Source organism: Myotis myotis, unplaced genomic scaffold (genome assembly GCF_014108235.1).
Source record: "Myotis myotis isolate mMyoMyo1 unplaced genomic scaffold, mMyoMyo1.p scaffold_m19_p_21, whole genome shotgun sequence".
NCBI classification, from domain to species: Eukaryota; Metazoa; Chordata; class Mammalia; order Chiroptera; family Vespertilionidae; genus Myotis; species Myotis myotis.
In genome coordinates this window covers 820,781-848,751 of record NW_023416326.1, presented here as the reverse complement: position 1 = coordinate 848,751, position 27,971 = coordinate 820,781, and the positions used below count along the sequence as shown (strand labels likewise).

General features: G+C 60.2%; 1 protein-coding gene across 1 annotated transcript; it reads right to left on the bottom strand.

The window, feature by feature from the left end:
* Positions 1 to 201: 201 nt before the first annotated feature.
* Positions 202 to 27,449, bottom strand: KIF14 (kinesin family member 14). Its single transcript, XM_036355111.1, has 30 exons — positions 27,411 to 27,449; positions 24,335 to 25,894; positions 23,680 to 23,934; positions 22,824 to 22,911; positions 21,981 to 22,079; positions 21,062 to 21,114; positions 20,314 to 20,344; positions 19,806 to 19,913; positions 18,691 to 18,807; positions 18,224 to 18,339; positions 17,621 to 17,793; positions 16,795 to 16,942; positions 16,412 to 16,475; positions 15,873 to 16,057; positions 14,826 to 14,928; positions 13,711 to 13,871; positions 13,223 to 13,370; positions 12,581 to 12,733; positions 11,362 to 11,488; positions 10,588 to 10,681; positions 10,196 to 10,328; positions 8,689 to 8,783; positions 6,728 to 6,822; positions 6,384 to 6,605; positions 6,011 to 6,195; positions 5,279 to 5,437; positions 4,524 to 4,646; positions 3,147 to 3,221; positions 2,375 to 2,513; positions 202 to 1,838 (listed from the first exon to the last, which is right to left on the bottom strand). The coding sequence occupies exons 2-30, from the start codon at positions 25,795 to 25,797 to the stop codon at positions 1,504 to 1,506; spliced, it is 5,247 nt and encodes a 1,748-aa protein (XP_036211004.1). The 5' UTR covers positions 25,798 to 25,894; positions 27,411 to 27,449; the 3' UTR covers positions 202 to 1,503.
* Between the last annotated feature and the right edge of the window lie 522 nt (positions 27,450 to 27,971).

Below are 27,971 nucleotides of genomic sequence, written 5' to 3'. Positions count from 1 at the left end.
CCTGCAACCCGGGCCTGTGCCCTTGACCGGGAATCAAACTATGACCTCCTGGTTCAGAGGTCAATGCTCAACCACTGAGCCACACCGGCCGGGTGTTCTATAGCAAATTTGAGTCAGGAATAAAGCGAATAAAACAAAACAAAACAAAACATAAAAACCTTAGGCCAAGAGACAGTCTGCAGCCGACAGGATGTGGTAAGAGTTCTCTTTGTAACGTTTATTGGGCACATGATTCCAGCAGCAAGTACCTTTCCCACTGCGCATTCACACACTGCATAGCAATTTATTTCGAGTATAAATACGTAAATACACAGCAATTTGCAAAAGACCCCAAGTGGCTTCTGACCACTGAAGTCGTGCGGCAGCAGAAGGTAGAGGTTAAATCCTGAACTGAAGTTAAAAACCACGCCACCCATGTTCTAGCAAGCTCGCCACACAGGTAGACGCTTCCGGAGAAGTCCTCCCGGGGACAGAGCCCGAGGGGCACCCGGCAGGGCACTGCCTATAAACACACACACACAGCGCGTCAAGGAGGGCGCAGCCCCCACGCCAAGAGTTAAATATGAGAAAGAAAGCAGATTCGCTGCCGGCACCACCGCGAAGCCCCCGGAGACGCCGGCGAGGCCCGCGCTCACCAGCTGCCCCGACCAGGGAACGGACGCTCAGGGGCGAGGCCCGTTCCCGAGGGCCGCCAGCCGGCACTGGCACCTGCCCAGGAGTGGCGGGAGGACGGGCTGTCGGGATGCCCCAGGCGCCACTCAGTGTCACCGCGGGGTCCCAGGCGGCCTGTGCGACCGCACGCGCTGAGGCGCGAAAGGTCAGACGGGGTCCCTTACGGGAGAGCCCGGGGGAGCAGCCTGTCACTTGATGGTGGACACGATGGTGTGTGTTTTGTAAACTGTGAAAAGGCACACGGACCCTCCATCTCCATCAGATCCCGTGCAAACCAGCAGGACCCCCGGGAGCTGAGCTGGCTCTGCGCTCGGCCCCGCGCTGGGACAGGCACAGGAAGCTGACCCGCTGTGAGCGGGTCCCTGCGTCGCCGGCTGCGATCTGGACAGACACCAGAGGACGCCCTTGAGCAGCCCAGGCTCTGCCGCTGGTAAACGCGCCGGCAACTTCCCACCGACCTCGAGGGAGAGAAGGCAGCGGGCCGCTCGGGTCTCCGTTCGTCAGAAGCATCACCGTCTCGAACGGGCTCACGGGCAAGCAGGCAGGTACCAGCGTCTGAGACTCAGGGAGAGCTCGAGGCGACGGGGATGCTCCTCGGCTCAGCTGTTCACCACGCTCCAGCGTGTCCGTCTGCGCCCGTCTAAACCGGCTGCCGAGAGCCTTCCCAGGCCCCCGGCCCCGGAACCACAGCCCATCGGGCCTGCCCGTCCAGCCCAGCGAGGGCCAGCAACAGGTGTGGGTTTCTGGGAGATATTCACGCCGATGTCTTGCTTCCTACCTTCTCCCGCATGAGCAAACGGCCCGCCCCTGCCCTCTCCACGGCCTTCACCTTCACACCCACTGGGTCCCGCTGGGCGCACGCTCCCCTGAGCTCCGCGGGGGCCGGGAGGGCAGCGCATAGAGGCGCTTGGGGACGCCTCTCCCCGCGGCGGGGCTGGTCCTGCTCGCCCCGGGCGGCCGGCGGCCCTCTCTGCTGTTTTGAGGACACGCGTTCCAAGGTTCCGACAAGTCGGGTCTGTCTTCGGCCTCGAAGCAGAGGAGGAGGGACTTGGCCGCGGATGTCAGGTCCCCACGGCTCTGGGCACAGCTGTCGGCACCACCGTCCCCGGCCAAGACACAGACCCTCTCCACGCAGGTCCTGAGGGCGCCCCCGTCGCTGTGGCATCCTGGGCAGGAGAGGAGAGAGTCACTAACCCTTCCCTCCTCCCCGGGCGTCTGTCAGTCGTTGGCCCCGTCGTGACCATTCTAACCGGTCGACATGATCAGCTCGACTGCTCAAGAAGCAGGTGGGTTTGTTTTTGTTTTTTTTCTTAAATATACTTTTATTGATGTCAGAGAGGAAGGGAGAGAGAGAGACAAACACCCATGATGAGAGAGAATCATGGATCAGCTGCCTCCTGCACCCCCGACTGGGGATGGAGCCCACAACCCGGGCACGTGCCCTTGACCAGAATCAAACCCGGGACCCTTCAGTCCGCAGGCCGACACTCTATCCACTGAGCCACACCAGCCGCCCAGGGCAGGTGGGGTGCTTGTAAGGACTGAGCTTTCCAGGCGGAAGCACTTACATGTTACGTGGGGATCGGCCACAGGGTTCCCATGTCGGTGTTAATAGTGTCGGGAGGTGTGGCTAATAAGTTAGACGAGGAGGGAAGGTGCCGCGGCCCCTTTAACCACGAGATCCTCCCGTCGGAGCACGTACCTCTCAGGGCAGAAACGACCCCTCCAATGGTTTGCTCTAAGCAGCGTGTTAACTCCAGCATTTCCGGGGCGCGATCAGCCATCTCCCTCAGGGCTCCGCCTCCGGAAGGTTCTCCCTGCGCTGGCGTGCGGGAGCTTTTCTGTGGGAGTGAAGCCCGTGTTGGTGAGAACAGGGACGAGCCCGTCTCCTCCCCTCCCCCCAGCAAGACCAGCCCGGCGAGAACGGGTGCCGTTCCCAGAGGAGGAGGAATTCTCATCTCATTTTAAACCCAAGTCCAATCGCCCTGTTGCAGGAAAACGGAATAAAAAAACAGAACCACCGCCACCCATCGTCACAAAAGGTAAATGTATCAAATTGTTAAGAGTTTAATTTTGTTTTATTTAAATAAAAAAATGCCACACACTGATTATGCGTATGCCTGGTTTAACTCTCCATTCACCTGTGGCGTGAACATGCCTAGTTTACATATTTCTGCTCACGCCTGACACGGGAGTAACATACTTTGCCCGGCTCCCCTGTGCCTTCGCCTCCGCGCACACGGATCGGGAAACACAGGTTGACAGCCTGTAACGACTCTCCCAGCAAAGCTGAGCCCAGGGCAGCCGGACACAGAGCTCGCGACTGCGGGCCCCTGTCCACGCCACGCTCAGCCGCCACGGAGCCGACGGTCACCACACCCGGCAAAGGGTCGGCACTGAAATAGGCGTGACCGACGGGAACCGAGGGGAGACACACACGACAGTGACACAGAGACGCCCGGAGCCTGGCTTACGGTTCTCCACTCGGCAAAGATGGTCTCCAGGCACCCGATCAGCGCCTCGGCCTTCGTGTGCAGCTGCTGGGCCGCCTGGAGGGAGAGGTCAGGCTGCGTGTTACCCACGCGATTCTCCAGAAGCAGGACCCCAAGGGCTCCAGGGACCAGCGGGAGAGGCAGGCCGGCTGGGAGGTCAGGGACCAGCCCTGTTCCCGGGACGACAATTCAGCGGCGAGAGCAGCGGGAGCCCTGGCCCCCGACCAGCTCCGCAGGAGAGCGGGAGGCGGAGACGGTCTGACAAGCGTTAGGACAAGATCCCAGGACACACGCGTCTCTGGAACTCAGTCGGGACTGGACCTTCCATCTCCCGAACCCTCCGTTCCCCGTCGTGACCTCAGCAAGGAAACCGGTGCATAAACGATCAATCACCCACGAAACCCGCGGAGGTGACGTGCTGGGCTCGGGCCCCAGCGGACGGAATAGACCACCCGGCTCGGGCACTGGACAGGACCAGCCCGGGGACCCCACCTCGCAAAGTGGGGGCTCAGAAATGCCGAGCTCGAACCCTGAGCCCCAGGTGTCATCGCACGGCAGGTCAGAGCGGGGTCAGAGCACCGGGTGACGGTCAGCGAGTGCTGAGAGGGACCCCAGGGGTGAACACAGGCCCCGGGTCGCCCCAGCCCCCTGGGGTACCCCCCGAGACGGCACGGGTCAGGCCCTGAAGTCAGGGCCGAGGGGGAGGAGGTGGATTTCGGGAAGTCGCTCGAGTCCTCGTTGCTTCTGTGTCTCGTGTGAGATAATCCATGTGAACCCGGCAAACACCTGGCTCAGGACAGCGATCGATGCACCCATACGGGGCTGTTTGCGCTCGTAAGTGGAAAAGCAGAGACGGAAGCAAAGGGGAGAGGAGCCAGAAAATGACCAGCAGGTGTCGCTGCCGCTCCACCGGCTGAGGGTCCGCCCGCGGGATTCCGCCCCGACCAGCCCAGCACTGACCAGAGGCCACAGGGACGCGTGCTCCCAGCAGCCTTTCCACAGAACACAGTCGAACACATTCAAACACATGGGTGTGTAACCACCTAATTCATGGAGACACACACACACGCACGCACGCACGCACGCACGCACGCACACGCACGCACACACATCAATGTGACCCGGCCGGCGTGGCTCAGTGGCTGAGCGTCGGCCTAGGAACCAGGAGGTCAGGGTTCGATTCCCGGTCAGGGCACAGGCCCGGGTTGCGGGCTCCATCCCCAGTGGGGGGCGTGCAGGAGGCAGCCGGTCCGTGGTTCTCTCTCGCTCTCCCTTCCTCTCTGACATCAGTAAAAATATATTTTTAAAAACCAACTTGAGCCACCGTCTGGGACCCCCTAGAACCTCTCGTCCCGTTACCTCGCTCTGGGGGTGCTGCCCTGAGAGCTCACGCTGCAACGCCTCCGCCCGCTCGAGTCCAGAGTCGATCAGCAGCCTCACCCCCGCGCCGACTCCGTCCCACAGGGCGTCCACGAGGTCCTCCTGGAAAAGCGCTGAGGCGTTAACTGGCAAACTCAGGTTTCAGATTTTTAAAAATAATTAATTATTGTCATATCTCCTGCTTATTGCAGGAATACATTCCGAGTTCATTCCATTCAACTGAAGCTGGACACCAACGAGCAGCCCATCGGGAAGCCAACGGGCAGGTCGGTCACTGGGCACCAGACACCAGCTGGGGACACAATGTTGTCCGAGCAGAGGGACCCTGATACTGTGTCCACAGCCAGAGGGACCCGATTCTGTGTCCACAGCCAGAGGGACCCCGAAACTGTGTGTCCACAGCCAGAGGCACCCCGATTCTGTGTGTCCACAGCCAGGCCCTGAGCCAGCAGACACAGACGCCCTGGCTGACGGGCTGTGCGGCCCTCACGGTAACCGCTGTCCCTAACGAAAGGACCGAGAGGTGCAGGGAGGACTCACCAGCCTGCGGGTGGCACAGGCACCAGCGTAGACGGAAACCCCCCTAGATCTCCTCCCACACGACTCAGCACAGGCCGTTCTACCGTGAGAGCCGTCAGCTCAGCCATGCTGGGCCAGGAGCCTCTCCCGCCCGGGTGCGGCCTCCCGGAGCTGGCGCCCCTCCCCCGCGTGCCCCTCCCCCGCGCGCCCCTCACCTGCACGTCGGCATCCCCGTAAGCCCCGGGGTCCAGGAGACGCAGGCTGCTCCCGCTCAGCACCGCCAGCTGCCCCGCACACGCCACAGCCTGTCGGACGGCCTGCGCGGCCCTCCTCTGCGCGTCCGTCACCATCGACGGGAGGTCTGAGGAGCAGCCCTGCCCGGCGACAGGGACCCGTTTGTCAGATGCACAAGGTGCAGGAGCGGGAGGCGAAGAAAGGACAGACCAGACGGGGAGGGAAACACGCTCTGCGCCCCGAAACAGCAGCGCCTCCGTCTCAGAGCCAGAGACAGGCGGCCCCGCCCCCCGGGTCAGGGACTAGGGCACCGCAGCCTCTGGGAGTCGCACACGGGTGATGAGAGAGGACGACACGGGGGTCTTTGCCCTTGAACTTTCCCACCCCGACAGCCGCCCGCCCGGCAGGCTTCCCTAAGGGCAACGGAGGGTCGGGGTTTGGTCTCTTTCTGCCGCTCGGCTGCCTCTAAAACCCGGGAGCCCATCGGCGTCTCTCTCCCTCTCCCTTTCCCTCTCTCTCCTTTCTCTTTCTCTCTCTTTCTCTCTCTCTCTCTCTCGTTTCTGCCGCAGACCAGCCTCAGCCGCACCCTCTCCACGCTCAGGCCCGAGTCCACCCGCAGGGCCTGGTCCCCAGCTCGCCCCGGCCCTGCCCACGGGAAAGGTCGCAAACACTGAGCCAACGCCGCCCTCCCCGCCATCGGCACACGGACTGACCTGCAGGAACACCTGCAAGTAGCTGCCCAGCTTCTCCACCTCCTGCCGCAGCTCCTCCCCCAGCCGTGCAGCGCGGGGCCCGGGCGGGGCGTCCCCCGGCCAGAGCGGGGCCAGCACCGCGAGCTGCCCGAAGGCGCAGGCCACCTGCACCGCCCGCGCCTGGGCCACGGGGTCCGCAGAGAACACTGAGAGGAAGGAGGATGGTGGGAAGGCCTCTCCCAGGAGAGAAGCTGACCCCACGCCACCCGCACCTTCACCCGCCGGGAACGCGTGCGGCTGTGACGACAGCCGTTCAGAGGGAAGCGCCCACACAGGAAAGAGCCGCTGGGGGGGGGGGGGGGGGGGGTGCCGGGGAGCGCGGGGGGCTGCTTACGGTCGTCGGGGCTGTCCTCGTCCTGGGCGGCGTGGGCCTGCGAGATGGCCAGCAGCCCCCCGTGCACCCGCAGGAGGCTGTCCACCAGGCCGTCCGCCACCGTCTCCTCCTCGCCGCTCCGCCCGAGGACGGCCAGGGATGAGCCGATCAGCTCCCTGCAGATCCCGGGGAGGGAGGACGCCGCAGAGCTGGAGCCCAGGGAGCTGGGCTTCTCCCCCGAGCCTGTGCCGACGGAAGACAGCCCTCAGCCCGGGCCCGGCACCACAGGCCACAGCCGCGCGCCCGAGCACGTCCCTCACCCCGGCCCGGGTCACGCGGGACGAGGACGGCCGAGGACCACACACCTGAGGAGCGGGAGGAGGGCAGACCCGGAGCCGCGTGGGCCTGGATGTCGTGCAAGTAGCCGGAGACCCTGCGGTTCTTCACCAAACTCCTGCTCCTGCGGACGGACGAGCGAGAGGTCGGTGACCCGCCGCGAGCAGCACCGTTCGCGCAGGTCCATCCGGGCCAAGCCCTGGGCTCCGCGTGAGGGTTCCCCGTCCCAGGCGCGTCCAGGCACAAGGTCATGAGTGACCAGGACAGGCCCACGCGTGCGGAGGAGCACGTGAGCACGGGCTCCGGGCTCAGCCACTGGGCGTGCCCAGGGAGAGAGAAACGGGGCGAGTGACGACAGCAGAGCGTGTTTGGGAGCCCAGCAGGCGGGAGCTCGGGCGCAGGCGGCCACGGAGGCGGAGGGCCCGGCCCGACATGGAGCGAGTGGGGAGGCGGCCGCACCGAGGGAGGCGCGCGGGGGGGGGGGGGGGGGGGTAGGGGGGGACCTGTGCTGACGCGGGAACGCCATGCGGGTGGGGAACAGCACGTGGGTGGCAAGGCAGCGGCCAGGACGGGCTGGCCACCACATCACCCAACGGGGGAGGGTTGTAAGGGGAACTGGTCTGGGAGCGGAGCTCTGCGTGGAAAGCTCACGCCCCGCAGGGAGGTGGAGGGAGTGGCTGCTCCGCCGGGTCTCCTGCTGCCCCTGCCCCTCAGCCAGCAGGCCCGGGGCCTCTCCCTGGGGTGAGGGCACTGGCTGTCCAGCTGCCCGGCTGTCCTGACAGCTCTGGGAAAGCCCCACCTCCTCTTGGCCACTCGCCCGTCACCTTCTAACGCCAATGGCAGCCCCCGGGGATCGACACAACAGCTCGGGCTGTGACCCCGACCCCCACCCAGCGGCCTCTTCGACGTCTTTTCCTAACAGAACTCCGGCGGCTCTGCCCGCGCAGAGCAAACACTGTTTGTGGGGAAGGTGGTTAAACAAAGGCACTGGCCCTGCCACAGCCCATTTCCCACGTCCGCCTCCCCCACGGGCCCTGCGCACCCACAGGGACGGGGCAGGAAGACAGGCAGTGCTGGTGCTGGGGGGGGGGGGGGGGGGCGGGGGCACAGCGCCCTGCACTCAGGGGCGAGGGAGAGGGGCGTGAGCACACGGATCCAGACCAGGAAGCCGGCCCTTCACCTCCATCTGGGCGATCAACGTCCAAACTCGAATCAGGAAAACACCCGTTGCGTCCCTTCCTGAGACTCACTCGGTGCCCAGCAAGTCCCGCGTGTGACTGTCACTGGCGCGGGGGATTTACAGGCGGCCGCGCTCTATTTCACTCGGCCGGCAGGGCCTGTCGGGCGGCCGTGCAATTAAGAAGCTGTCAGGGCCTGTCGCTTGTCACTCGGGGCGGCGGGGCGCCCGCGGCTCGGCCATAAACATCCCACAAGGCTGAGCCTCGCTCCAAGGTCTCGGCCCGAGAGCCGCTCCGTCCCTCCGAACGCCCCTCCTAAATCACAGACGCACTCAGGAGTCTCCGCTGGAGGAAGACCCGACCTCCAAGCCTCAGGACACGGGGCGCGAGGTGCTGATTTTTCAGCAACGACTGAAGCCTCCCTCGATTCCCTCACGGTTAAGCTGCTGGTCAGCGGGAGCCGCGGCGTGAATCACGGACACGCATCAGGCTACAGGTTTCTCTGAAAACAAGGACCTGAGCCCTGGCCGGTGTGGCTCAGTGGATAGAGCGTCGGCCCGCGGACTGCAGGGTCTTGGGTTCGATTCCGGTCAAGGGCACGTGCCTGCACGTACCTGCGGGTTCCCCGGCCCCGGTCAGGGCTCGTGTGGGAGGCAACCCATCAATGCGTCTCTCTCACATCGATGCTTCTCTCTCTGCGTGTCTCTCCTCCTCCCTCCAGCTCTCTCTAAAAATCTTCGGGCGAGGATTGAACCAGAAATAAAATGAATAAAATGAAAAATAAGGAAGCGATCCTGTGCAGCGAGGCCTACCTCCTCCTGGAGAACGAGGCGGCGGGCGCGTCCGTGAGGTCGGGCTCCCACTCGTCCTCGGGGTCACAGAAGAGGTCCTCGCACTGGCAGTTACTCTGGGAGAAATAAAACAGACGGTTTCTGCTTGTTACGAACTTAAATACGTGGTTGCACTTTATTTCACTTTTTATTATTATTTGTTTAATCTGTATTTCTACTGATTTCAGAGAGGGAGGGAGAGGGAGAGAGAGAGATAGAAACACCGACGATGAGAGAGAATCATTTAATCGGCTGCCTCCTGCACGCCTCCCACTGGCAATTGAGCCCGCAACCCAGGCGTGTGCCCTTGACCGGAATCGAGCCCGGGACCCTTCAGTCCGCAGGCCGAGTCCTCCCGGCGGCGGTTTTCTGTGGTGAACACGCCCTCGGTCCCGGACCTGACCTGCCTGGTCTCACTCGCGGGGGCCTGACCCCGCCTGACCCCGGGGCGAGGGCTCTGGGAGTATCTGTGTGGGTTTGCCTCATTAGCATTGCATCCGGGGTGTTCATAGCTGTGATCGCACTGAGATTGGCTTGTGGTTCTCTTCTGAGTCATCTTTTCGGGTTTTGTGGTTTTCGTTTGATTTTAATCAATTGTCCTATCGTCGGAAGGCAGCCGGGACACCTGTCTTTCTCGATGCTCTGGGACCGTTCACGGGATTGTCTGTCTGGAAGGTTTAGAGGTTCAAAAGCACTTCCTCGTGAAACCGACTGGGGTCCGCACCTTTTTACACCCGCCCCCCCCCCCCTCCCGCCGCCTTTATTTTTTGAGGCTTGTTGACTGACTTTCCGGTGTGCTGCCGGTTACTCAGCTTTCATAACTTTCCTTTTACCAGAAAGGCTTTTCTTCCTGGAGAATGACCACACTTATCGGCACAGCTGCACGTGCGACACGACCTTAAAGGCCCTGTGGTCTTTGTTGAGATGCTGCCCGCACCTCGAATCCCCGGTTCCCCTTCCCAGACCCGGCGGCCGCGTGCGCTGACCTCCGCCTCATCCGCGACGGCTTTCCCTCTCCCTGGCTTTCCTTTGCTTTGTGTCCTGGTTTCCTAGGCTGACCACACACTTTTCCCACAAGGAAACAGAGTCCAACCCTCCGACTCACCAGTTATTAAACACAAATGAAAACAAACTGGTAAAACAGGCAATATTTCTGGTAGCAAATTGTGAGCATCAAAGTGTGATTAAAAAGATTCCTATTTGGGGTATGATTTTAGAAGACAGAAGACAGAAAGTAAGATATCGAAAACAAGTAGGGCCCGGCCGGCGTGGTTGAGCGCTGACCTATGAACCAGGAGGTCAGGGTTCGATTCCCGGTCAGGGCACATGCCGGGTTGCGGGCTCCATCCCTAGTGTGGGATGTGCAGGAGGCAGCCGGTCCACGATTCTCTCTCATCATGGATGTTTCTCTCTCTCTCCCTCTCCCTTCCTCTCTGACATCAATAGAAACATTTTTAAAACAGTGTAGACAGAGTCATAGCATGTGAACCTCTTCGAGCTCCTTCAGGGCCGCCAGCTTGGACTCAAACTTCTCCAGGCTCCAGAGGGTGGACACGCCCAGCCGCAGGTTCCGCACCCGGACCCGGGGGCCAGGGCCACCCCCTCCATCGGGCGCCTCGTGTCTGAAACACACCAGAGGGAAAGGCCATCTTAAGACACCCGTGCCCGTCACTCCCACGGGAGCTTCTGAACCAGAGGCCCCTCCCCCAGCACGGGGCCTGGAGGAGACCCTCAGGGCTCAGCATGCTGTGGCGGTGACCATCATGGGCAGGGGGTGCTGTCCTCGGAGGAACTAAAACACTGTCACCGTTTCTGAAGGGACACAGAGGTGAACTCTGCAAACCCAGAGCTGCTTTCCAACCCCGACCACCAAGGCCTCACCTGCCGAACACATACTGCCTCTGAGAGCGGCCGCTGAGGGCGTTGGCCTCCTGGATCATGAGGGAGAGCTTCAGGGAGCCCCAGCTCGTCGGGACTGGAAGCGAGCACACGGGGAGTCAGTGCACATGCACGTGCACACACACACACACACACGCACACACGCACAGCTCGTCGGGACTGGAAGCGAGCACATGGGGAGTCAGTGCACACTCACATGAATGTGTACACGCACACACACGCACACGCGCACACAGCTTGTTGGGACTGGAAACGAGCACACGGGGAGTCAGTGCACACGCACATGCATACGCACACACACACGCACAGCTCGTCGGGACTGGAAGTGAGCACATGGGGAGTCAGTGCACACGCACATGCATATGCACACACACGCACATACACACACACAGCTCGTCGGGACTGGAAGCGAGCACACGGGGAGTCAGTGCACACGCACATGCATACGCACACGCACAGCTCGTCGGGACTGGAAACGAGCACACAGGGAGTCAGTGCACACACACATGAACATGCACACGCACACACACGCGCACGCGCACACAGCTCGTCGGGACTGGAAGCGAGCACATGGGGAGTCAGTGCACACGCACACACACATGCATGCACACTCTAGCAATCGCCCCGGGGGAGGACAGGCCTGGGAAAGTCATTTGCTTAATGATTTAGCCCGGGTGAGGGTGGCGTCTGAGTAGCTCTCCTCGGCCTGCGCTGCGTGCACAGGGGCCGAGAAGCGCTGCCCCGTCGCGCACTCACCCGGGAGAGCCCTGTCCCTGTCGCCCCGGTTCTGCTGCAGCGCCTGCACCTCTTGGGCGATTTTTTGCTTCTCGGCTTCCAGAGCCTCCAGGATCCTCGTGTGGCGGACGCTGTGGTCGTCCAGAGCCTGGGCCGTGCATCGCGGGGCCACGCGTGTGCATGTGGGAGAGAACACGGAGGGGTGGGCCGCGGCACACGCTGCCACTGCGGCTCAGCTCCCAAGGCGTGTTCCAGTCAGCACAGGAGGCTGCTGGGAGCTTAGGAAACGTCTCTAAGGAACGCCTTCCCCCACCAAAACGTCATTAGGGCTTTAATTACATAGATTAATCTTCCTCTTTCCACTGACAGGAGTTAAAAACAAAAAAAAAACCCACACAAAACAGTGCTCACAGCAGCCCACGGTCAATGCCTTTGAAAACCTCACTGGACACCATCAGCCTGTGACCGCGACTAACACTGTTCTCAAGATTTAAGCCGTTCTGCTTTCCCTCCTAAAGCCCTCGAGTTTGGGCCCTCGGTGTCCTCGAGCTGACCCCCAAGGAGTGACCACACGTCACCACCGTGTCCACACTTGGGGCCACTGAGAGTGACGCTGGGACATTAAGCCCCTGACAGCCCCGCTTCTCCCCCCACAGCCCAGCTTCTCCCCCCACAGCCCCGCTTCTCCCCCCACAGCCCGGCTTCTCCCCCCACAGCCCCGCTTCTCCCCCCACAGCCCGGCTTCTCCCCTGACAGCCCTGCTTCTCCCCCGACAGCCCCGCTTCTCCCCTGACAGCCTCGCTTCTCCCCCCACAGCCCGGCTTCTCCCCTGACAGCCCCGCTTCTCCCCCCATAGCCCGGCTTCTCCCCTGACAACCCCGCTTCTCTACCCACAGCCCAGCTTCTCCCCCGACAGCCCCACTTCTCCCCCCAAAGCCCGGCTTCTCCCCCGACAGCCCAGCTTCTCCCCTGACAGCCCCGCTTCTCCCCCCACAGCCCGGCTTCTCCCCTGACAGCCCCGCTTCTCCCCCCATAGCCCGGCTTCTCCCCTGACAACCCCGCTTCTCTACCCACAGCCCAGCTTCTCCCCCAACAGCCCCACTTCTCCCCCCAAAGCCCGGCTTCTCCCCCCACAGCCCGGCTTCTCCCCTGACAGCCCCGCTTCTCCACCCACAGCCCAGCTTCTCCCCTGACAGCCCTGCTTCTCCACCCACAGCCCGAGCCCGGCCAGGAGAGTCACCTGCTGGGCCGCCAGCCTCTCCAGCTGCAGGCGCCTCTGGTTGGCCTGCACCTCCTGCTCCAGCCGTTGCTTCGCCCTCTCCAGCTCCTCGATGCGGAGATGTGCCTTCTGGTTACTCATCTCCTGCAGCCTCTTCCGCTGAGACTCTTCTTTCTTTAAAGAATAATAAATAAATAATAAATAAGTAACCAGGGCCAACATGCAAGTCCTTCCCCAAGCTCCTGGATGCACCAAAGGGCCCGCCTTTCACCAGAGCAGGAGAGACGGACGCGCCGGGAGAAGAGCTGGCCCGACGGGTCTGACCACAAACAGACATCCCTGGTCAACCCTCCACGCGGGGCCCTGGGGACGCAGGCCCACAGATGGCGCCGGGAGCCAGGCTCACTCGGCTGGAGGACCCGGTGGCCTCCCCATCGATGACCCAGCCCCTCTGGAGGGCGTCACTGGGTGCTTCCAACATCAGGGTTCAGATCAGCAGGTGGACTGGGAGGCTTCCCGGAACGCCCAGCAGGGGGTGGGCCAGAGCCAACACTGGGCCCAGAGAGGCTCCTGGTCTGGCCGCCAGCCACCTGTCCACAGCCACCTGTCGCTCAGGGAGCCGTCCAGGAAAGGACGCGAGGGGAGGAGGCCGCCCGCCCGTACCAGCTCGGCCTGCAGGGCCTCGATCCTGCCCTCGAAGGCGGCTCTCTGCGAGGACAGCTCCTGCTCTGCCACCTCCTTGGCCACCTGGATGCCCTGCAGCATCTCCTGCTTCGCCCTCAGCTGCGCCTCCTGGATCTCCGCCTCCAGCCTGCGAAGGACCGAAACCCGCAGTGCAACCTGGGCCTGTGCCCTCGACCGGGAATCGAACCCGGGACCCTCCAGTCCGCAGGCCGAGGCTCTACCCACGGAGCCACACCGGCCAGGGCAGGTTTTCTCCCATCGCACTTTACATGCAACGCTATCCTGTATCAGTCTCAGGTTCAAGGCGCCATGGTCAGAGGGCCATAACCACAGCAGCTCTGAATCGTGTTCAAATGTTTCCCATTAAACAAAACCTTCAATCTCGAAACTCCCCTCCCGGGAGCCCTCCCCCTACAGCTCTCCCCCCGTTGCCCCCCAAACTCACTGCTTCAGACCCCGACACTCACTGCGATCGCTGGGCCACCAACCACTCGTTCTTGGCGAACTCAAAGTCCTTCGGGCCCTCGCCGGCCGGGGCGCCTCCCCCGGGCGGCCTCTTCCCGCTCCGGGCCTCCGCCGGGTGGTTAAACCTGAAGTAATGGTCTCCCCCGAGCACCACGCGGTCGCCCTGCGGCACACACAGCAGCCGCTGCAGGGGCGTCCGGCCGCACAGGCGCTCGGGACAGACCACTGCTCAGCGGCTCAGGACAGTCGGTGCGATTAACGAGAAACACGGGTCAGGGCAACCGGCGTCCAGCCGGCACTTCCTACTCCGAGAACGGCATGGGACATTCTGCACGTGTCCCTTCCTGGATGTGTCACAACAACCCCCGAGACACTGGCTGCCGACGTCAGGAATGAGGAGCCTGGAGCACAGACTCAATGGGGGCGCTCGGGGAGCCTCTCCCTGCAGGCACCGTGTTGAGAGCTGGACACACACACACACAGGAAAAGCCCAGCCGGTGTGGCTCAGTGGTGGAGCATCACCTATGACCCAGGAGGTCAGGGTTCGATTCCCGGTCAGGGCACAGGCCCGGGTTGCGGGCTCCATCCCCAGTGGGGGGCGTGCAGGAGGCAGCCGATCCATGATTCTATCTCATCACTGATCTCTCTCTCTCTCTTTCTCTCCCTTCCTCTCTGAAGTCAATCAAAATATATTAAAAAAAAAAAAAAAGACTTGCACATGAATCACTTCCCCTGACACTGAGGGACATAGGAGGTAAGCCTGCATCATGGGGCGCCCGAAGGCCTGTTCCCCGGATGATCATCACGGTGCTCTCTCAGGTGTCCAGGCCTGGGCAATGCACAGCCAGGCCATTCACCAGCTCTTCAAAGTCACTGGGCAGAGGACAGAGGGCAAAGGGCAAAGGGCAGGGCCAGGTGCCACCCGTCCGGCCTGGGGACACATGATGAGGACAGTGAGCAGCTCGCCCGGTCCCCCCACAGCCACACGGCTCTTGTCTTTGCACGAAAGGAGGCGGTTAATGAACACACAGGAGAGGGCGTTTTCAGACTGAAACGCAGATACGTGAACGGCCCGCCGGAGCCCAGCGCCTTCGCCCGCCTGACGGCGCCCGCTTACGTGGTGCAACACCGTGGGCCCCAACACGTGCTTGCCGTTCACGTAGGTCCTGGCCTCCCCGACGGGGGCGATGCTCACAGTCCCGTCGACGTGGCTGATGGTGCTGCGGGGATGGAGACACAGTTACCGCTACGGGGCAGAGGACGGCGTAGGAGGAGGGGACACAGGACAAGCCGTCCTGTCGGGGTCACTCCTTTGGGGTGAAGGTCCAGATCAATGCGTGACAATAACAATAACAAACTTGCCTCCAAGCAGACTTTGGGTTTCGGTGGAAAAGCCTGGCCCCCAGCAAGCGCACCCTCCGCAGGGAGGAAGATGAGCACTGTGGGTATTTTGATCACAACTGCTTTTGAAAAAGTGCCCCCTCCCCCCCTCAAAGAAAACAGAGAAAAACCCAGTGAAAAGCATAGTAAAATATCGATGGTGGTCTCCCTCTAAATGGAACAGATGGACAGTGTTCTTGTGTTCTGCTTTCCTAATGTTCCGGGTTTGTGAGAGAGTGTTGATAACGGGACAGATAAGGAACGTTTTCCTGGCGTGAGAGTGGGGGGAGCGGGGAGATAAAAGCCCCTGGCTGAGCCGGCCGGCCAGCGTGGCTCAGTGGTTGAGCGTCGACCTATGAACCAGGAGGTCACAGTTCGATTCCCGGTCAGGGCGCATGCCTGGGTTGCGGGCTCGATTCCCAGTGAGGGGCGTGCAGGAGGCAGCCGATCATGAGTCTCTCTCATCATTGATGTTTCTCTCTCTCTCTCCCTTCCTCTCTGAAATCAATACAAATATATATTTTTAAAAGCAGCTTTCTATTCAGAGAACGGGAAAGAAACCCAGAGTCGTCTTTGGGCTAACAGGATGGAAAAGGGGGGAGAGACGACCCCACAGTGGGGACGAGTCTGTATGATCACGGAGCACTCGGTGTCGCTCCTCCTGGTAAAAGATGCCCTGGGAGGATCATGCCAAGGATTCAGGGCACACGCGTGCCTCCCGTGAGCGGGTCGGTCACCGGCAGACAACGGCCAGGGGCCCTCGATTCCGAGAAGGCTCACCTACCAGTGCTCGTCGGCCACCAGGGCCCCGGACAGCTGGATGTCGGGGCGGGAGGCGGGGCCGCGCTTCCCGACCGTGGTGGTGCCCTCCCGGATCACGTACAGCAGCGTCTCCGACAGCTGCGGGTCCTCGCTCAGGTTGACCAGGTTCGGCAGGCGGTCGTCCACTTGGAAGGTGATTCCTGCTTTCTGAAGCCGGAGGGAGGGGAGACCATGGTCACAGCGTGACTGTTAAATGCGCTTGAAATGAGCAGAACCGTGGCCACAGCGTGACTGAGATGGGCTTGAAATGAGCGGTCCAGGTGAAAGGCTTCTCTCCACCCAGCGGCTCTCAGTTAAGGTCGGTAATTTCTCCGTGGGACGTCCCAGCGACGCCCCGATGCCCCTCACATTCCAAGCGCCACCCTGACCTCCACACGGCTTTACACTAACCCTCTCTGGGCCGTGCTTCCTATAGGGCCAGCGCGTCATCGACAGGTTTAATCAGCGTTTCGCTGGCACCCTTCTCTGCCGCCTACATCAGTTAGGACGCTGAGCTCATACCTGTAACTCCTTGATTTCATGATGTTTTCTTTGTTCAGCCTGTTCAAATTTTTCTTTCCACGCTCTTTACAAAAACAAACAGAATTCGTAGTTAAAAATACATACACATATATATAGTTAACAATCAACAGACAATCAACAAAGATTATGACACCATTTGGGATTAAAGGAGATGGCCTGGGGGTGGGCAGCTGCACACCTGGGGGGCGGGGGGACAGGAAGGGGGAGGCTGCACCGTCCGGGCCCCGCCCACCCATCTGACCCCGCCCCCTCCCGCCCCTGGTCCTGCAGCCCGTGGCCCCGCCCACCCATCTGACCCCGCCCCCTCCAGCCCCTGATCCTGCAGCCCGTGGCCCCGCCCACCCCTCGGCCCTCGCCCCCACCTCTGCATCTCCAGCATAGCTCGCTCCTGCTCGTGCAGCTTCATTCGCAAGGATGTGATTTCCTGCCGACAGAGCCGGTAGCGCTCAGGGTCGATGTTCTGACGGCTTCTTTGAGCAGCTTTCAGCTTCTCGATTTCTGCTTTCAATTCTAAATATTGATAAGAAGACGCACGACTGATGCAGAATCATCTCCGCGGTCAGCGTGGCCCTCCAATTCCCACTGCGCTGGGAGTTTTAAACCTTCCTCGGGGAACCGGGATCTTTGCAGAATCGAGGCCACTGCCCCTGCGGGGCCTCCGCGCCTGCCTCCCCCGCCCTGCCCGGAGCGCTCCCGTGTCCAGGAGCCTGCCCTCCCGGGGAGGAGGGATGGTGTCCAAGCGGGACACCCGGGGAGGGGGGCCTACGGCTCCCCCTGGGACAGAGGGACACGGGACCTGCCGGCGCAAAGGTTTGCAAGCGGGAAGCACACACTGACGTTCACGAGAAAGGTCCCGTGTGAGAGGCTGGACTGAGACAGCAGCTCGCCCCTGTGAGGCCAGCCCGGCACCTCCCCCTCCTGCTGCTGCCACGGCCGAGCCGGGCCTGGGAGGTGGCCATGGCACGGCACTGAGGCCCGGTAGGCGGCCCTCGCCGCTCACGCTCCCTCCCGGGTCCCTCGCTGCCCTCCACCACTGCAGGAGCCGGCCAAGGTCTCTAAAAACAGGCCCCGGAAATCATCCTTAAGTCGCACACGCCCGTCCGTCCATCCGTCCGACCGTCGCCCAAACTGTCATCCGGGAGGACCTGCTGCAGCAGCGGAGCCCGCGGCGCAGGGGAGGGCGCTCACCGCGGATGAGCTGGGCGCTGGCGTCCTCGTTCACCCGGGCCCGGTTGACGATGCTGCGCGCCTGGCGGGCGTAGCGCAGGGTGCTCAGCGTCTCCTCCAGGCTGCTGGCCGCCGGGCTCACCGTGGCGATCATGGCCGTCTTGGAGTTGCCGCCCAGGCTTTCCTTCAGCAGCCTGCGGGGGGGGGGGGGGGGGGGGCGCTGGGTCAGCCTCCGCCGGGCCCCGCAGCCATCTCCCCATCTCCCCCACCATCTCCCCGAGCGCACAGGGAGCCACTGTGGGGAAGACCCTCCACGGCGCGGTCACCCATTCCTGGGGCCACCACGACCATAGAGCGGGGAGAAGCTCTGCAAACGCTAAAAATGCCCAGGGGCCCTGGCTCAGCGGAGAGAGCGGACGGAAGGGTCCCGGGTTCGATTCCCGGTCAGGGCACAGGCCCGGGTTGCAGGCTCCCTCCCCAGTGGGGGGCGTGCAGGAGGCAGCCGGTCCATGATCCTCTCTCATCGTGGATGTTTCTCTCTCTCTCCCTCTCCCTTCCTCTCTGACATCAATAAAAATCTATTTTTGAAAATAATGTAGAAAAGAAAGTTCGAAAGACACTTGCCACGTCAGGACCGACTCCCGGTAGGGAATAAACGCTCTCCGGCGGCCCCCGTGCTCCGCCAGCGCGGAGATGACCTTGCCCAGGGTCAGCAGGGACTTGTTGATGCTCACGCCCTCCTGTGGGGAGAGAGACGCGTGAAGGTCAGATCGCTGCTCAGAGCAGGTGGACGCCACGCTCCCTTCCACACACTCCCAGCTGCCTCGCGACTCCCAGCCTCCTAGCGTCCCTGGAAAGTGACCACAACCAAACTGGGGGCCTCCGGACGCCCCAGCAGCGCAGGCTGTCAGCTGCAGGGGGAGGCGTCTGGTTGTTGTGGAGCACGTGTCCCTGGTCACCTCCTAAACCTAAACATAAGGCCTGGGGCAAGCCCCGCCCCCAGGGACAAGCCCCTCCCCTGGGACAAGCCCCTCCCCCAGGGACAAGCCCCTCCCCCAGGGGCAAGCCCCTCCCCCAGGGAGGTCCATCACCCTCAGCTGCTGCCCGTTGGTGCCCGCCGGCCCCTGGCGCTCGCTGCCCGCCAGGTCCACCAGGCTGATGCGGCTGGTCACCGTGTGGTCGTGCTCCTCCCCGTCCACCAGCTCCGTCTGTGGCAAAAGGAGGTTAACATGACGCAGCGTCAGTCCCTGGGACTCACCCCGAGGGGAGCCTGCGGGAGGGGAGCTGTGAGGACCAGGCCGCCCGCTTGTTCCTGGAGCCGAGGGACCCTCCGTGGACCTGCGATCGTGAGTCACTCACAGCTGCGAACGCGCTGAGCGGATTGTGCCAAAAGGAAAGAAGCGACTTGAAAGGGACAGATTGCCACTAAGGAAGCAACCATAAGCAGGTAAGCAGCTTAACAACGTGTGAAGGTGTTCATCCCAGCGGGGAAGTAGCAACGGGCTTAACGCAGCAGCTCAGGCCGTTAGAGCCTCCCCAGACCCCAAGGCTGCGGGCTCCATCCCCGTCGGAGCACAAACAAGAATCAACCAATGAATGAATGCATCAGCAGGGGGAACAAGCTTATGTCTGTCTGTCTGTCTGTCTGTCTCTCTCTCTCTCTCTCATGGAAAAACAAACAAACAACAGCTCTTGGCCTAAAAGCAACACAAACGCCCAGCAGTAAAGACTGGAGGAAGTGAAGTCAAGGGAACGTCGGGCAGCCATGAAAAACATTTCACAAAGCGTGGTAGTCGCATGAACTGGCTGCAGGGCTTGTAAACTTGTTCAAGCGGAATGGTCACACAATTGACACACGTTCACCGAAATGTTTAGAGCGGTTTTACTGGAGCCACGGGCCCGATAGCCGAGTTATAAGAAATCTTTTACTTTCTGGTAGGATTTTCCAAATACCGTACGGTAATCCCCACGCGTTACTGAGAACACACCACATGTTGATACGACGCCCGCGATATCCCGGTAAATGAATAATAGCTATTATTGGTTTTTAAAACGGTGAGAAAAACGTACAGCCATCTGCACCAAACCTGACTCAGTCGCTGAGTATATTTCCTCAAACCCACCGGGGTCAGGCATGCACACGGATGTCCTTTTACCTCTGACTGAAAGGAAAGGTGGGAGGCACGCGAGGCGTGAGGGGTCCCACCTGGGTACGGGTCAGCAGCAGCGTGAGCACCGAGTGCGAGCGGGAGCTCTTGTCGTTCATGCCGGTGGCCGCCGTGGCCCGCTGCTTGCTCCCCAGCTGCAGCCAGCCCTGCGGGGGAGAGGCCAGGCTGCGGGCGGGGGCCCCGGGGGCGAGGACGCCCGCACCCCCCGTGACCCCACGCTCCTCAGTTCGTAAATGAAGCCACACATCAATGTCTACCGTGCAGTCCTCTGTATGCCCACTGTCCGGTTGTGTCTACCCCCGATATCTGAGTCGGGAAATAACAACTTTGAAAGGCAACTGCTATAACTCTACGCTGGTGGGATTTAGTTTTAGTTCAGAAGAGAAATTCTCTTGAATTAAGTTCAAGAAGCGAAACCTGCTCGTGAGAAGTGAACAAGGTTAACCGTCCCCTCCTGCGACCAGCAACCAAGGGGGATATTCTCATAGGCTCATGGCCACGGTCACGCTCTCCAGGGGGCAGAGGGTGAGGGACAGCCCCTCTTACCTGGATGTCGGAGTAAGAACCCACGGCGTTCCTGGCGGGAAGGGAAAAGACAGAGTCGGTTACCCTCTTGTTCTCCCACGGTAAGGAGGGGAGCCCCTGAGGGCCTCCACGTGACAACGTTCCCAGCTCCGTCCCGGTCAGGGCACAGGCCCGGGCTGTGGGCTGGGTCCCCAGTGTCAGGAGGCATCAGATCCGTGATCCTCTCTCATCGCTGATGTTTCTCTGTTTCTCTCTCTCTCTCTCTCTCTCTCTCTCTCTCTCTCTCTCTCTCTCTCTCCCTTCCTCTCTGAAACCAATGAAAAATATTTTAAAAAACTGAAACTCGCCCTGACCAGTGTGGCTCAGTGGATAGAGCGTCGGCCTGCGGACTGAAGGGTCCCGGGTTCGATTCCTATCAAGGGCATGTACCTGGGTTGTGGGCACATTCCCAGTGGGGGGTGTGCAGGAGGCGGCTGATCGATGTTTCTCTCTCATCGATGTTTCTGACTCTCTGTCCCTCTCCCTTCCCTTCTGTAAAAAGCAATGAAATATATTTAAAAAAAGAAAAACCAAAACTCTTACCATGAGCTCATCTTACACCTCCTCCCCCGGCGGCTTAAGGAGCAGATACAAACCGCAGCGGGGAGGGGACAGAGGGAGAACCCCCTAGTATTGGCCACTCGGTGTAACTCATGGTCTGCGCCAGGCCCCACGGGTGCTGGGAAAGGTACAGACACACAGGAGAACGCGCAGCGGACACGGTACTTACACGGCCAGAGCTTCGACGTACGGCCCGGAGACGGGGTGCTCCCGGACCCTCAGCTGTGGAGCAAGCGAGAGTGGTGGTCAGCGCACGGCAGGGGGTCCGTGCGAAGGCAGTTCTCAGCGGCTTTTCCCCACACTCTGAGTTTCAGGCCCAGACATCTGCCTTCACTTGACCCAGGAATAAACATCAAGGTTCCCACGGAAACCAACCTGTGAGGCATTACAACCCGCCTCAAGCCCGGCTGCTGTGGCTCAGTGGTTGGGTGTTGACCTATGAACCCAGAGGTCACGGTTCAATCCCCAGAAGGGGGTGTGCAGGAGGCAACCAATCAGTGAATCTCTCTCATCATTGATGTTTCTCTCCCTCTCTCCCCGCCCCCGCGCCCCCCCACCCCGCGCCCTTCCTCTCTGAAATCAATAAAAATATATTCTAATAAATAAGTAATAAAAAAATTAAAAACTTTAAATTCTAACAGCATTTTCTTAAAAGCTTATGTATTTGTGAAATGTCCTACTTCACAGGAAATATTATCCATAGGATATCAGTTTGCCAAATAGCCCAGTGAAGAACAGTGCTATAATAACAGTACAATTTTTTGTGAGCCTCTACTGCCTTTTAGCTTTATAGACGTGTTGGGATTGAGCGTTTAAGTGGTCCAACTATATCCTGGAACGAGTACCTTTTACACGATACTTGCTTAAAATAAAGAGCTTCACTTCAATAACTCATTTAATCTCCACTGGCCATAACGCCCAGCTTATTGACTAAATAACAAGACAGCTCAACTGCAGCCCCACGTACCTGCTGTCACACAACAGCACTTGTAAGCACGTAAGCCCGACGTGTCACCTGGGGGGCGCGTGGGGCCACAGGCTTTCGTAAACACAGACACTGGGAGCCAGCGACAGACGCTCTCACTCACCGCCTGCTTCCCCTGCCTGCCGTCGCCTCTGCCCACCAGCAGGTCGTGGATTTTTTCGTTATAAACTTCAAAGAAGCTCATTTCCAGGTGATACCTGACCTGTAGGAGAGAAGCTCAGCCTGCAACTTACCTCCGAACGCCCTCGCGCGGTCTGCAACCTGCACCCGACGGGGGCCTCCTGTCACCCTCCACCCTCCACCCTCCACCCTCCAGCTCCGGCTCCAAGCAGAGCAGTCTACAGACCCCATTGCTCCCGCGTCCTCGCTTTCCAATCCCCGCACCCACTGCCCTCCGCCTGGGTGCCCCGCCCCCTCCCACCAGTAATGACCGTGTCCTTCACCAGCCCAGCTGTCCCCCTGAGAAGACCTGCCTACCCCCCCCCCCTCCTGCGGTTCTCACAGAAGCCCCTCCTCATTCTGGGTTAGTTTCATGCATTAGCACTGATAGCGCGTTTCTCCCTTCCGCTCTCTGACCCACAGGGCCTGGGAGCTGAACTCCAAGCTCACACATCAGCAGCTTCTCGCCCTAAGCCCGGGCCTGTGTCCTGCGGGGTCGGTGCGCCGCTGGCTGAGTGCAGAGACCCGCACAGCGGTGCCGGCTCCCTCCGGGGGACACAGCAGACACTCCTCCTCCACCCTCCTCCTCCACTGCCACCAGGAGGAACCGACACCAGGCCGGAGCCCCGCCCTCGCCCACCCCTGGGCCCTCGCCCACCCTGGCGCTGAGGGAAGTCAGGGCCCGTCTCCCCCTGGGGGCTTCCTCGGTGGCCCCGCCTCCCTCCGATGTGCACCCGCTTGGGCGCTCTTCTAGCCCAACACGAAGGCCTGCAGCCCCCGCACCGACCTCCTGGGTTTGGTGTTTGGCCACTTGAGCAAATAGGTCTTCGCAGAATCTTGGGATGATTCCTGGTTCTTCACCGAATCCCATCATCCTGTGTGAAGAGGGGAAGTAACACCAAGCAGGTCTTTAAAACTCTGTTGGGGGGCGGGGCCACGTGATCACCCCAAATGGGCACGGGAATAAGGGGGTGAAGCCGGGTGAACACGCTGGAGGGGCCACGTGAGGGGTGAAGGGAGGCGACCGGGAGGCCCCAGAAGCCGAGAGGCTTGGACTGACTTGTGTGGTGTGCGCAACAGGAAATAGTTCGCTTTCAGAGAACGAGAAAAACAGATTTATTTGCATGATGCTTATTCGTTTGTGCAGTTATTCAGTGTCTGGTAAGTGAATGTTCAAGCAAAAATATCAATTTTTATTAAAATGTTCCATTATTTTATGTTAACGACGACTCATTTATTTCGGCCCTTTGTATTCAGCACGTCTCTATGGAAATAAACCCACATTTCTATGAAAATGGAAGCTTTTGTTTTTTTGCGGCCCACAGACACTTCGACCTTGTTTATCCGGCCTGCGTTAGAAATGCTCGCTTTACAGTAAAATGGGGCCAATGACTCTCGCAAAGGTCAGTGACTCCTGGGCATGCACCGGAGCCGAGGGGTCAGGCAGCTGGACCAAGGGTGCGGGACTAGCGTGTAAACGAGCAGACCTGAGCCGGGATCCCTGTGGTCTCAGAACTGTGCGCCGTCAATCAAGCCAGGCCGCTTCTCACGTAAGACACACACACACACACACACACACACACACACACACACACACACACGCACACATGCCCGCCCAGAGCCACGTCTGCGGCCACACTCACGTGTACGACTTCCCGGAGCCCGTCTGCCCGTAGGCGAAGAGGCAGGCGTTGTAGCCCTCCAAGGCGCGGGCCAGGAGCGGGGCCGCCAGCGTCTCGTACACGGCGGCCTGGCTGGCGTAGCGTGGGTGGCACGCGTCGAAGGACCAGAAGGAGACGTCGTAGAGGAAACTGTACGCCTGTCTCAGGTCCGGGTGTCGCACGGCGATCTCCTCCCCGTCCAGGAAGACCACCTGGGCCGTGTCCTCGTCCTTCTCTCTTCGAGAAGGAGCGCAAAGAAGGTCAAGCTGCCGCCGTTATTCTGAGGATGAAGCCCTCAAAACTAGGTGAACATAACACTCCTCTGGGGGGGATGAGTTTTATGTGGAAAATACAGAGCAGCCCGGCCAGCGTGGCTCAGTGGTTGAACGTCGACCTGTAAACCAGGAGGTCAGGGTTCGATTCCCGGTCAGGGCACAGGCCTGGGTTGTGGGCTCGATCCCCAGTGTGGGGCGTGCAGGAGGCGGCCGATCAGTGATTCTCTCTCATCACTGATGTTTCTATCTCTCTCCCTCTCCCTTCCTGTCTCTGAAAGCAATAAAAACATTAAAAAAAAAAAAAAAAAAAAAAAAAAAGGAAAGAAAATGCAGAGCAGCAGGCATGAAAAGGTGTGACCTACCTCTTGCTGAAGGGCCTCACCCGGACCGCCACCGTCACCTGACTGTTCTCCGCTTTTAAGGGGTCCCTCTCTGTGGAGGCCCTCTGAGCCGCAGCCTCCTCCGTGGGAGGGATTGTATGCTCCTGTGACCCTTCCCTTTTATTTGCGAAAAGAGAGCGTTTTGGCTTCTGTTGACCTTGGGAGCTGGGCGTCCTGGGTCTCAGGGTGGACATCGCCACGCTCTGAGGCTGAGGCGTGCCGCACCGTGGGGTCCACGTGTGCCCTGCAGTGCGTTTCGTAGGCGTCCCTTTTCCTAAGCTTTCAAACCCAGTTCTGTTTTTCGCAACATCCTCCCCAAGATTTCTGTGGCGCCAGCTTCCTGTTCCCGACACTCTGACGTCCAACGGGCTCTGAAAGGGTTTCGTGGCCAGGCGTCCTGGTCGAGCCTCCTCAGCCTCTTTCTGGGGACGGATGGGCGTGCTATGACTGAAGTACTCACGTGTCACGCTGTCATTTGCTCCCCTGAGGGAAGAAAATGTTCCTCTGCCTTTTTCATCGGCCACCAGTCCAGTGTCGCTGTCTTCAGCTGAGGGTGCAGATGATGCAACGGAGGAGTGTTTCTCATTATTGACAATCCTTACCGTCCTACTGGTGTCCCGTGAAGCACTACCACTTGCTGCAGCCCCGCCCACGCTCTGTGTCGTTGAATCTGCTCTAGCTGTTGTCCGGCTGTCCACAGAATCTGCTCTAGCTGGTGTCCGCCTGTCCACGGAATCTGCTCCAGCTGGTGTCCGGCTGTCCACAGAATCTGCTCTAGCTGTTGTCCGCCTGTCCACGGAATCTGCTCCAGCTGGTGTCCGCCTGTCCACGGAATCTGCTCCAGCTGGTGTCCGCCTGTCCACGGAATCTGCTCCAGCTGGTGTCCACCTGTCCACGGAATCTGCTCCAGCTGGTGTCCGTCTGTCCACGGAATCTGCTCTAGCTGGGGTCAGCCTGTCCACGGAATCTGCTCCAGCTGGTGTCCGCCTGTCCACGAAATCTGCTCTGGCTGTTGCCTGCCTGTCCACGGAATCTGCTCCAGCTGGTGTCCGCCTGTCCACAGAACCTGCTCGGATGCAACGTTGTAACTTAAGACGAGTTTCTGTCTTTCTTTCAGATGACTCGCCCACCTCACTCCCAAGCAACGATGATTCTTTGTTTCTTGTAACTCTCCTCTGAAGGGTCAGTCTACCTGCAGGGTTAGGGGTCAGGGGCGTATCTCCAGGTGTCTTACAGGCGGAGATCACGTAGGTGCTGTTTATGTCTCTGAGTTTCCTTGCGGACCTCAGGAACGGGTCGTCGTTTTCACGCTCGGACACGTCCGAGCTGGACAGCTGCTTCCGGCTGCTCCCCAGGCCGAGGCCGTCCGGTGATGAGCTCCTCTGGGAAGCAGGAGCGCCGGGGAGGCCACTGCTGTGCCCTCGGTGTGCCGTGTAGACTGACATTGGGGCAGCGAGTTACTCTCAAAAGGATGCCGTTGAGGACTCTAAGCTCTTCTCTGGATGCTCCTTTGACGTCCAGCGGATCCGTTTCCAAAAGTATCTGTTAAGTTACAAGAAAAAATTAGATTGCACAGACCACAAACAGGCTTCAAAGACATGAGGACCTTTCCTGACATTAGAATACATCAGAATAAATGGCGACATCCAGCTCAGAACTGTTTCCAAGCAGCTCAGACAAATCCCCTCGAAGAGCTGACGGTCATTATCTCACACGTTATTTACGTCCCCTTATGCCAATGCTACGGATTCCAAAGACAAGACCCCTATTCTTAGTTCCTTAGTCCAGAAGGAATAGACACATCACCCTTACATCAGGTCAAAGGTGCCAAGGGACTTAAAAGATGTAAAAAGTGCATGTCGGCAAAGTGTTGTGCTTTTTTTAAAGTACCCCCAGTTTGGGGAGCAGGGAGGGGGGTGAAAGGAAACCCTAGCACCTAAGTCAAAGACGGAGAAGCATTTTCGTAATACGCGTTGAGGAAATGTTACAAACAGGGATGCCTAGCGGGATATGGACAGAATGATTTCAAGCCACCCAGGCTGAATCGGTCAAAATCCTAACAAGACTCCCCATCAACAAATATGAAAAACAAAACCCTGGCCTACAGGCTGCAAATGCTCAATATACAGGACGTTCCAGCCGGGTTCAAAGAGGAAGGGGCAGCCTGGCCGGCGGGGCTCAGTGGTTGAGCATCAACCTAGGAACCAGGAGGTCACGGTCTGATTTGCCAGTCAGGGCACATGCCCGGGTTGCAGCCTTAATCCCCAGTAGGGGAGGCAGACGATCAACGATTCTCTCATCACTGATGTTTCTCTTTCTCCATCTCTCTCTCTCCCCCTCCCTTCCTCTCTGAAATCAATAGATAGATAGATAGATAGATAGATAGATAGATAGATATAGATATAGATATAGATGTGCATAATATGCTAATTAGACCGGACGGCCTTCCAGACGACCTTCCGGACGAAGCCGGGACTGCGAGGGAAGCCGGGGCCATCAGCCAGGGGAATTTCGAGCATCGGGCCTCCAATATATATCTAAATTTTTTTTTAAAGAACAAAAATGCCAGAAGTCCATTTTTAAGGGCGTCTTTTTGAAGTTCTAAATAAACAACACCACCCTGGACAAGCCGGGCCTGAGCATCTCCGGGCAAGCTTTCCAGTCCAAGGACACGCCCTTCCTCCTATGCAGACACACGGACGGCCAGCAAGTCCGCCGCCGGACACTCCGCTGCTCGCACCCACGGCTGGGCCGTTTGGGCGAGTTCTCCATCCGACGGGACGGACCCTCGGGAAAGCAGTCACCGCCCTGCCCAGCGTCCCCGCGGTTCTGGGCGTCGCTGGTCACTGCGGTGAGACTGGACCGGAGCCTGAGGTCCGGCCGCCAGGTCCATCCGTCCGTCCTCCCTCCCTCCCTTCCTCCGAGAGACCCGGAGCCGAGACCACCGCCCGCACCCCCACGACCGCACCCTCCCAGGGCCGCACCCCCACACACGGCACCCCCACCTCGCACGCCCCCCGCCGCCGAGAAGGCCCGACACGGTGACCGCGACACTCACCGCCCGCTTTCCCGGTGCCCACAATTTGAATGGGCGCTCCGCCTTCCGATTGGCTACTGGAAGCCGCGTTCTGATTGGCTGCTGGGCGTCGCGTTCTGATTAGTGACTGCGGCCGCGTCGGCGCCGCCTTCTAATTGGCTGCAGGGTGTGGCATTCGGATTGGCTGCTGGGCGCCGCACTACGATTTGCGCGCTGACGTCGCGTCGGCCCCGCCTTCTGATTGGCTGCTGGACGTCGCGTCGGCGCCACGCCTTGGCTTCCTCCCGCCCCTCCCGGAAGCGCCGGTGGCTGGGGCTCGGGGAATCGGAACGCCGGACCCTGGGGCAGTGACACTCGTCCACCTTCAGGGTAAGCGCGGAGCCCGCCCACCGTCAAAGTGGCTGATTGTCCCCATTGGTCATCGCTGCGCTTTTCTAGGGTTTCGGAGGCAGAGCGCGGCGATCGGAACGGACTGAATGTTTTACCTTGAGTTTGTTTCGCTTAATTCTGAAAACCCCAACTGGAACCGGTCTCCAAGCCCCGCGAGGAGGGAACGCCAGATGCTCCCACGCGGGCTGTGGT